The sequence below is a fragment of the Cicer arietinum genome, chromosome 6 (assembly GCF_000331145.2).
Source record: "Cicer arietinum cultivar CDC Frontier isolate Library 1 chromosome 6, Cicar.CDCFrontier_v2.0, whole genome shotgun sequence".
Taxonomy (NCBI): Eukaryota; Viridiplantae; Streptophyta; class Magnoliopsida; order Fabales; family Fabaceae; genus Cicer; species Cicer arietinum.
This window is the reverse complement of record NC_021165.2, coordinates 70,495,064-70,506,119: the sequence shown is the minus strand read 5'-3', so window position 1 is coordinate 70,506,119 and position 11,056 is coordinate 70,495,064. Positions and strand designations below refer to the sequence as shown.

The 11,056-nt window shown below is 28.8% G+C and overlaps 1 protein-coding gene across 2 annotated transcripts; it reads left to right on the top strand.

The window, feature by feature from the left end:
• Positions 1 to 3,253: 3,253 nt before the first annotated feature.
• On the top strand, positions 3,254 to 7,936 carry LOC101514617 (organic cation/carnitine transporter 7). 2 transcript variants are annotated; one of them, XM_012717808.3, is made up of 7 exons: positions 3,254 to 3,673; positions 4,374 to 4,430; positions 4,559 to 4,827; positions 5,265 to 5,502; positions 6,277 to 6,802; positions 6,884 to 7,086; positions 7,491 to 7,936. In XM_012717808.3, exons 1-7 carry the CDS (start codon positions 3,665 to 3,667, stop codon positions 7,734 to 7,736), a joined length of 1,548 nt encoding a protein of 515 aa, XP_012573262.2. In that variant the 5' UTR covers positions 3,254 to 3,664; the 3' UTR covers positions 7,737 to 7,936. The 2 variants fall into 2 exon arrangements, with proteins under 2 accessions (XP_012573262.2, XP_027191867.1); XM_027336066.2 differs by lacking the exon at positions 3,254 to 3,673 and having other exon boundaries at positions 3,689 to 4,430; positions 4,572 to 4,827.
• The last annotated feature ends 3,120 nt before the right edge of the window (positions 7,937 to 11,056 follow it).

Below are 11,056 nucleotides of genomic sequence, written 5' to 3'. Positions count from 1 at the left end.
TTATAGCATTATTTTATAGGTAAGGTGTACGTTGTTTTAGGAAAAACGTGCTTAAATTATCTAAATTAACTAAAATTAGCCACGTATACCACATTAATTCGATATTAAATCTTAATAGACAAAGAATATTAAATGGAATAGGAATAGAAATGGAGAAGAGGGAATTTTAAGATGAATAATTCGTCTTTTTCTAACGTTCGATTTCATTTTGTTTATATTGAAATAGATACATAGTGAATTAATGGACAAACAAAAAAGATATTTTCAAGCCTCAGCATCTTTTCTTTTCTTTCTTTTTAATTAGGCTTAATTGCAGTTTTGATTTCTCTATTTTAGCTGAATCGTAAAAGTAGTTCTCCATTTTATTTCTTTCCAATTTTAGTCCCAAAATAGAATTTTGGTCCAAAACTTGACGAATTTTTTTTTTTTTTTTGCGTTTATTTAAGTCACATCATGCCTAAAGATTTCGTGGTGCAACAATTGTATCTGAAATCTATTATTATAAATGGTGTGGTGTGACTTGAAAAAAATGAAACTTCGTCAAGTTTTGGACCAAAATTTTATTTGGGGATCAAAACTAAGAATAAATAAAATAGGGGGACTACTTTTATGATTCAGCTAAAATAGTTGGACCAAAACAACAATTAAGCCTTTTAATTATAACCAAGTTCTAAAATTAAGACTTAATTACAGTTTTGATCCCTCTACTTTTTACCGATTTACGAAATTGATCTTCCTATTTTAAAAGTTATCAGTTTTGATCGCTCTTATATTTTTTAACTAAAAAAAATTGATGATTTGATATGTTTTAAATGATGTGGTATGCGACTTCATGATATAGTATCCTCTAGATACATTAATTATTCGCATCTCGTTAATTAAACTACAAAAATAAAAAGTTGCCAAATTGAAAGTTAAGTTTTTAGATGTTTTATTGCGATTTAATGAGTATTATAGTCATTTTACATTATCATATCATATGTTAAGTTGTTTAAAACATGTCAAATTGCTATTTTTTTGTTAAAAAATCAGAATAAAAGACTAAAACGGTGAGATTTTAAAGTAAGAAAACCGATTTCATGAATTAATAAAAATAAAAGAACTAAAACTACAATTAAATCTAAAATTAATGTTGATTGAACACAAATTATCTTTTTGAGGCGATTGAACACAAATTAAAACTAACAAAATATATTTCTCTTTCTAATTATAATTTAAATACATTCTAACTACTAACTACAACAACAAGAACTCCAACTACCTCCTAGTTCTATTTTATATGTAAATTTTATCTTATCTAAAAGTAATATTGTTTTAATAAATATTAAACTAATTAATTTTATTATTAATTAAAAAATATTATATAAAACTAATTATATTAATTCAATAAATTATTTTATATTTTAAAACATATGAAAAATAAAATTTGAACAAAAATTTAATAATTTTATTAAAAAACTATTATGAGTTTAAAAAAAATTGTCTTTTTAAAATATGCATTAAACCATAATAGGTGTTAGGTTGATTCTCGGATAAATAGATACTATAACCGATAATTAATTAACTAACATCAACTTACACACCTCTAATCTCCAAACTAAAGAAACACACACAAAAGATAAGCAAATATTACGAACCGTGAGATTTATTTGTGTTTTTGTTTTGAAATCGATCTTATGGGAACTGAACTATGAGGAAATAGAAGTAATACACCAAGCAATGACGAATAAATACAGCAATCGTTAATTCAATAACCTTAACTCAGACATCTCTCATTCTTAAATTAAATAAACACAAACAAAAGATAAATCAATTTTTACCAACTTATACTTATTGTGGTGCATGATTTGAGACCGATCTAATGTGAATTGAATTAAGAGGAAACAAAAGTATTACCAGGAAGGGATGCTAAAGAATTTATTCCACATAGGAAAAACTGATCATCATAGCTTTTATCAATAAGGTCTAATAGGTGGCGTCTTTAGGGTGGAGAAATGCTCATGTGGTCCATAATACACCACTTTTTTCCATGGTTAGATTAAGGTTTAATATTCTCCTATTTTTACAATGAAAATTAATAATGTCTAACCAAATATTAAATCAACTGTCTTTATTATCAATTGAATAAGAAATATTATATGAAATTGATTATATAAAATTAATAAATATTTTTCAAGATCTCTTTTTATATTTCATCTTAGGCTGTTTGCTGTATATTGTAACCGGTAATTAACTATCACTACAAAAAAAAACAAAAAATAAAACTAATTTGTGAAGATTATACGAGGTGGTTTCAAAAATCCCCGCAAAAATAAGCTAGGAAATATAACAGAACTACTTCAGTATGCATAAATGGTTTTTAAGTGTTTAAAACTTCACTGCATGAAATTTAAACCCCTCACTAAATTGAAATAAAAAAATCAATTTATTTTCTTATTTAATTAGAGATGACAATGGATAGAGTTTGAGTAAGGTACAATGATACTTTTTTTTTTTAAAAATATTCATATTCGTGCATGTACTTTATTTGATATCAACTTTAATACTCGTACTTTTATCTTTATTCTTTGGGTACTTAAGTGTCCGTACTCATACTCATTACCTACACTTTATCTAAAATAGATCGATAAATAAATAATATTGTTGTTATTAAATTTAAAAATTATTCAAATATCTTAAATTCAATCATAAAGTATTATAAACTATTTTTTTTAACTCAAAACATTTCAAATAAACACACGTTACAATACACATTCAAATATCCATAATAATACTTTATGAAGTTGCAAGTCCTACAGCGGTATTATTCTAGATTTCTAAAAAAAAATTGATAGAAAGTTGAAAGTATAATTATAAAGTCACGATTAATAAGTCATAATGTTTAGTTATAAAGTAACAATTATTTGTCTATTCATATAAATCAAATTCTTAAAAAATTTACAAGCATTTAGCTTTCGATTATAAATATTATAGTGGTCCAATGATATCAATAGATGTTAAAACATAAAAGAAAATAATTGATTAAACTAAATACTAATATAATAAATAAATAAATATATTTATATTAGTGCGGGTGCGGTGTGGAGTGGACACCCATACCCATTTAATTTTATAAGTAATTACTCGTCCCGTGCTCATACCTGTGAGTTTTTATCCTATCTATTGTAGATTTTTTTTTTGCGCATACTCAATGAGTCTGGATGTAATTGTCATCCTTATATTCAGTTATAGTTCCCCCTCTAAAAATCTTGCAATTGGCCTAAATGTCTAAATCCCCTATCTCTCAATTGTTCACTCCCTGGTACAAACAAAACTTCATCCCTCAATACAAAAAAAAAATGGATGTCATCTAAACTTAAATCTCTCTTTCATCGATTCTCATGCGTGTCTTTTATCACGTTCCTTCTCTCTTGTTTATAATCATTCCTTTTAAAGCTCATTCTCTCAATCGTTCCTTCTCTCTCACTCATCTCTGTTGTTGGTATCTCTCGTGTTAGACTATCTCTGCTTTATCTCTGTCCGTGAGACTCTCTCGATTGTCTATATGCTCGATTAAATCGTTGCTCTCAATAATTAATTTTGGCTTGCGAAGGTGTGATAGGCGACCATTTCAAAATAATTCTTCATACGTTTTTAAGAATGCTCAGCTTCTTCAAAAGCTTTAATGATTAAGGTTTAGATAATTCTATCTGAACTCAAAGTTGCTATTCAATTGAATTTCCATTGATTTATTATAGAGTATGATTCCAAATTAGTTGTTGATATAATTCATCGTGACTATATTCCTCTCTATCATATCCAACTGATTTTTGCAGAAATTATTGCACTCATTCACACCAACAACGAGCAAAATGAAGTAGTATTCTTTAATCGCGAGACTAATAAATGCTAATCTTCTTCTATATATATATATATATATATATATATATATATAACTCATTATACAAATTTTAATATAGTTATTTTGAATTCGTGTTTGCTATATTAGACAACATCATTTGTATGAATATTGAGGAAACTAGTTTCCCTAGTTTGATTTAATAATATAATATTTCCTTATTGAGAAAGAAAAAAAAAGGTATATTGGGAAAAATATAAAAGAAGGGGAGGGTGTATAAGATTAAGTTGGGGGTGTTATTAGCAAGCTCCAATAATATAATAAATGAATGAGTGAGAAGCCCAACAAAAGGCGAGAGGAAACGGAGGAAGCCGGAGTCGAACACCAGGAGAGAGGAAACTATGGCGGTCATCGTCAACGATACGAACTTTCGAAACTCGAAAGTGTAATACATTAAAAATAAAAGCATATAAAACGAACGAGTTTTCAAATTCAACTATATAATCAATCATATTATTCATTATTGACTATTCAGAAGACAAAAAGGGAAGATCCACCATATTTTACATTTCTCTCTGCCCAAAACAAAATGGTACGAATCAATTCATTTATCTTTCATTTTTATATTATTATAGGGCATCTTCGATTTCGGATATATCATATCATATCTTATCCGATTTAATGAATTGATTGATTATGGAATGAATGAATGAATTATAGATGGTTGATGAAGGTGGAGGCTACACAGTAGATGATGCTCTTGTGGCTTTAGGTTTTGGAAAATTTCAAATTCTGGTGCTTGTTTACGCTGGCATTGGATGGATATCAGAGGCAATGGAAATGATGCTACTATCTTTTGTAGGACCTGCAGTTGAATCTGCATGGAATCTTTCCTCTCATGAAGAAAGCTTCATTACTAGTGTTGTTTTTGCTGGCATGTTAATTGGGGCTTACTCATGGGGCATTGTTGCAGATCAACATGGAAGGAGGTAGGTAGGATCAAATACATTTTTGTTCTCTCTCTATTTTTTTAGTTAACTGTTAGAAATTAGTTGTTAATTACTGTTATGAATGGACATTAAACATTATGTTTATTTCTAAATCAATTTCAATGGAAATGACCACAACTAACCCAAAAATAAAAATAAGGTACCCTATTGAAAATTTTAAGAGTTACAGGTCCAAACTGAAACTAAAAGTGTATTTTATTTGGCCTTTTTGGTTGATCTTTTTCCACTGGTTTACCATCTGTTTGTTAGTATATTATATGTCAAAATATATACTCCATAATAAACAGTTAGAAGATAGATGATGTGGCCTGCCTATCAATAGTATCAAATCAAGTATAGGGGTTGTATAGTTAGTATAGTGACTTCATTTAATTTCATCTAGATGTTGTTTTCTTTGGCATACTTCAATAATTCAGGAAAGGATTCCTTATCACAGCAACAGTTACTGCTACGGCCGGTTTTCTGAGTTCTTTTGCTCCTAACTACATATCATTAATTCTCCTTCGTTCACTGGTTGGTCTTGGTTTGGGAGGTGGCCCTGTGTTATCATCATGGTTTCTAGAGTTTGTTCCAGCTCCCAATAGAGGTACCTGGATGGTTGTTTTTTCAGCATTTTGGACTGTTGGTACAATTTTTGAAGCATCACTTGCATGGGTAAATTTTTTCCATTTCTTCATTAATTGCAATTAAAACATGTTAAAAAAAAAATCTATGTTTTTGTTTCTTTCCTAGCTTTGCAGTTGACCGTGAGTTTAATAATCTGCTTCACTCTCAGTCAGAATGATCCATGGTAGATATACATATTGATTGTAAACCAGTAGTTAAGAGTGACTATACTATGATAGAAAAGAGGATAACAGGGGATAGCAACTCCGCAAATGTAACCGAATGCAACAAAAATAGAGTTAGTTAGCATTTAGATGAGGTTAATATAGTGAGCAGTTGTTGGAGATAAGGAAGAAGTAGGAAAAGCGAGTGTGGAAAGAATAGGATCTCTTGATTATCCTGAGCATCATGCCATCACTGAAATTATTTTTTGAGTCTCTCACACAAGAGGACTGGAATCTATTTATTATTTCCTTCCTGTCATTCCTTGATTCAAGGAACAGTTTTATTGTGATCCCTCTACAAACAAGTAATTACCATAGGACTTTATATTTTATAATGCCTAATGTGATACAAATTGTAATTTTCTTTTATTAACAAAGATACAGATTGCTTAAGAGTTGTTTACTTTAATCATTTTGTCTACGAAACTGTTAATGCTTTACTTGTCTTTCTCAAGGAATATATCTTTACTTTTTCTATTCTTCCTAATGTTCTGTCAAATTTTCTAAGTAGGAACTTAGTGTGGTAGTTTCTATCGCCGTTGGGTGTCTGAAAAATTATAGAGCTAATTGGGTTCACCTAATACAATGTTCCTTGCAGATTGTGATGCCAAAACTGGGTTGGAGATGGCTTCTTGGACTATCTTCTCTTCCCACATCTTTCCTTCTTCTGTTCTACAAAATGACACCAGAGTCACCAAGATACCTATGCTTGAAAGGTAGAACAACTGATGCAATTAATGTTTTGGAGACAATAGCTAGACTAAATGGCACAAAACTTCCTTCTGGTGTCCTTATTTCTGACCATCAAATTGAGCTACAAACAATTGACAACCCCTCAGAAGACACAGTTTTACTGTCCCCAAGAAAAAATGAAGATGAAACTCCTAAAGGAATGGTTTCTAATATAGGTGGTATCTCATCACTTCAAGTGCTACTGTCACCCAAATTAACAAAGTCAACCCTTCTATTATGGGCAGTATTTTTTGGTAATGCTTTTTCATATTACGGCCTTGTTTTGCTGACCTCTGAGTTGAACGGACATAGTAAATGTATGCCACATAAATTGCAGACAGAGAAGCCACGGGATGTAAGTTACAAAGGTGTTTTTATTGCTAGTTTTGCAGGTATGTTTTCTACTGATTTCAGAATTGTTTTACAATACCATTTCCGGAAAATGCATGATTAATGCATAATTTTGTGTACAGAGCTACCTGGGCTCCTCTTGTCAGCTGTAGCAGTGGATAAACTCGGTCGTAAGCTATCAATGTCATCCATGTTCTTCATGTGTTGTATTTTCCTTCTCCCATTAATATTCTATCTGCCTGAAAGCCTAACAACGAGCCTTTTATTTGGAGCTCGCGTATGCATCACAGTAACCTTCACAATTGTGTATATTTATGCCCCAGAGGTAATGCATTATAATTTTGATTTTGAATGATCTGGCTGAAACAAAGTTTTTGAGTATTTTTCGGTAGAATGAAAGAAAACCTATTTTATACCGTTGAATACTAAGTACTATTTTAGAACTACTGGATACACTCCTTGAGATTTGTCGAAACAAATGCAAACTCTTTACCTGGCTTTAAATTACGTCCTACCTCATTGTTTTTTAATTAAATGTTATAACTATTAAGTAACCGCAAACAGAAAATGGAAAAGAAAAAAAAAAGCTCACCAATTACTAGTTAGCAGTGAGCTTTATAGTACAACAATGACAGATACTTAAAAATGGTTTCACAGCATTGGTTTTAGGTGTAATACTTCTTTATACACGTTGAAAGTTTACATTTGGAAGATTTATATGAACTGCAGATATACCCCACATCGGTCAGAACAACTGGTGTCGGAATCGCAAGCTCAGTGGGTAGAATTGGTGGAATGTTGTGTCCATTGGTAGCAGTGGGTTTAGTACATGGATGTCATCAAACTATAGCTGTCCTTCTGTTTGTAATTGTAGCTCTTGTTTCAGGAATATGTGTTATGTTCTTTCCGGTTGAGACCATGGGCCAAGAACTTCAAGATACTGTGTCAAGTCTAAAACACACTGACAACGTGTAGTCATGAAAACATGACAAACAAATTACTGCTCACCCCTTGAGGAAGAAAAGGAGAGGGTGAGTATGTCTTATCTCATTATATATGAACTATTTTGGTCTTTTGACATATAATTTCAATATACATGAACTATTTCAGTTATTCGTTTGTACACAATTTTATACTATTTTAAATATATATTTGGAAGCATATTTTTGAGTAAATTGTGAAGGGAATCATTGTCAAAGAAAATAGAATCATCAATGGGAATGGATCCATACCATTATTAATTTTTTCTATTTCTTAAACAAAAGAAAGTAATTGAGTAAATCATCATTTAGTCTTTGAAAGTTTAGGGCGTTGTCACTTTAATATCTGATTCAACTAAAAATTTAAATTAGTCATTCAATAATTAAAACGTTAGTCAATTTAGTCTAATGATGTTATAATGGTTATAGACCATTATGATAGTAAATAATATATTTCAACGATTTTTATGATAAAAAGTTATATCTTTCACAAACTATTTTGATGATTTAATAACTAATTTAGATTTCTAATCAAATAACGCGACATCTAGAAAGTATGTTAAGTTTTATTTTAATTTGAATCAAAGGGAAACAAAACACGACAGAAAGCAAAAGCAATAACACAGAGCCTAAAATTCCCAAAGCATCGGGAGAATATTGTAAATTTGAGGAGGGCATCACACCAAAATCATCAAAAGAAACTTGGAGGTGGCACCAAAATTTGTGAACCATGTTCTATCACACTTGAAGCATTTGGATGATATAGTTGATGGCCACTCAAGAATACTAAACGCTTGATATAGTTGATACACTTGAGCACTTATCATTTTCAAATACCTTTATTCATTGGAATATCGAAACAACAAAACAAGGACAACATAAAAAAACCACAAAATATAATAAAACTAAATTAAGACTAGGCAAAAACATAAAATTTTCTTAAATATTATGTATATAATTTGACAATAATTTATTTAAAGATTCACTATTTTGTCCTTAAAACAAGTGTCTCGACGAGTTGAAGAGTACAAATATTTATAAGTTACCTTTAATATCAATTTTTAAGTAATGTGAGTCTATAGTGGTATATCAAAACAGGTTTCATAGAATACAAAAAATGTTTAAAAAATATATTTTAGTATATAACCATACAAAACAAATATAATATTTAAGATACAATACAAATTTTCTTCTAAGTCCATATCAATGATGATATAATAAGAAGAAATAAAAAAAACATGATAAACTATATAAATTTAATCTAAAGAGTTACTTTAATAACGAATTTTTGGCCTAATTTTAAATTATACCTATGATTTAAATATTAATTTATTTATCAAAAAACAAAAAGTTTCGATTTTTTCGAATAAGAAAATGAGTTAGATTTTTTTTTTTAATTTTTCCGCAATAATTTTTTGAGAAAAAAAATTATTTTTTATATATTTTTTCAAAAAAATTAATTTCAGTTTTTTTTAAAAAAAAATTTCAATTGACAAAATATTGAATCAAATCACTTAAGTACACAAAATAATAATGGATTTGAGTTTAAAAAAAATCAACACAAGATTTAGTAGAGAGTTTTTTAAGAGGGACTTTGAGTTTAATTGACAATTCTAAATATGTCACATCATGTTTTTTGTAATATACTAATATTTAAATGAAGTGACACATTGTTTGTTGTTGTGATAATAAAATCAATTTTGCTACTTACACCTCATTTTTTCTACCCACACCCTTCAATTTTTTTTTAAAAACAAAATACCAAAAATACTCTTGCTTATTATTTATTACATTTTTTAAACTCTAACATCTCTTTCTATCTTCATATTCTACCTCACATTCATATCCATCATTTTCTTCACACCCCTTTATGGTTCCTCCATTTTCAACAACTTCAACATTTTCATTGCCTCCCATTTACATCAAATTTGCATCAATCGTGTTCTTCTTCTTGTTCTTGTAGTTTATAATATTTAATTAGGGTTATGTGATTGAACTGAAACCTACGTGAACTCAGTTTGCCTAGAACCTACGTTAAATTAATTAAGTTAAGTAGGGCTTATTTTATACAGTGGACAAATGAATCATCACTTAGCTAGAATGCAAAAGATTAAGTTACACTATCACCAAAGATTTAACACCTTGATCAGTTTTAGATTCAATACATGATGCTAAAAAAGATAAGGGTAGTGAGAGATTTATCTCAAGAACTTGTTGGTCGGTGATGATGGAAGAAAAAGCAACGCATACAACAAAATCACAACCACAACAAAAATCAAAGTCAAAATGAAAAACACATTGGCCAACCAACTTAATTTACTAATAATTGTGTATATACCAGACATGAATGCCAAAGAAAGTGAGATTAGAGCAATACCAAGAAGTGGCATTACTATTTTGAGAGAGAAAGTTAATAATTCAGTTAATCCAAGTGTTGTCCAAAATTGTATGATAGTAGCACTTATTGAACTGAATACTGATATTGTGATGAATATAATGAAAAATTGGAAAACTTTCAAATTTAATTTGTATGAGAGGGTCAAATATAAATAATATTTTTATAAAACTAAAATATTTAACTAAAATATTATAATAATTTTCACATATATAACATGTAAATTAAAACATCACAAATGAAATAAAGTAAAATTAAACATAAATTATTTATGAAAGTTGAGTTTGATTTCGATTGAAATCTATCATCTATAATTGATGTTGTACTTAACAGATTTGCAAAGTCTATTTAAGTAAGCATTTTTTTTTGTTTACAAGAAATTTATTGTTTATGTTGTTTATGAGATTTGACAATTTTTATTATTGACAAAAAAATTCCTTATAGTTACTATAGAGGCTAAAATTATTTTCATAAAATAAATTTATCAATCAAATTAATAATAATTTTTAATTTTTAACAAATAAATTTTTTTGAGCTAGCTAAATATATATTATTAGAATGAATAAATATAAAAAAGGGTACTCTTCGCCCCTAGTCACCTGAAACAGCTAAACGATGCTTTTTCTTTTTCATTACTTTGTTTTTGTTCGGTTTTGATCTTTTGATTACTCTTTTATGATTTTTGTGAATTTGATTCAGTTGGTTTTCTAGGACTTTATTTTGCACCAGCTGATTTTAGTGTTGTCCATGTAAGATGCTGCAAATATTGTTACACGAAAGAAACAAAAGAAGACATAAATTATGATGGTGCAACTTTTTTTATAGCAATGACGATGATGATGTAATATAAAAATAAAATAATATTGTTTTTCTTTAATTTATGTTGATAATTTTATTTTAACTTTCTAATTTTTTGAAAA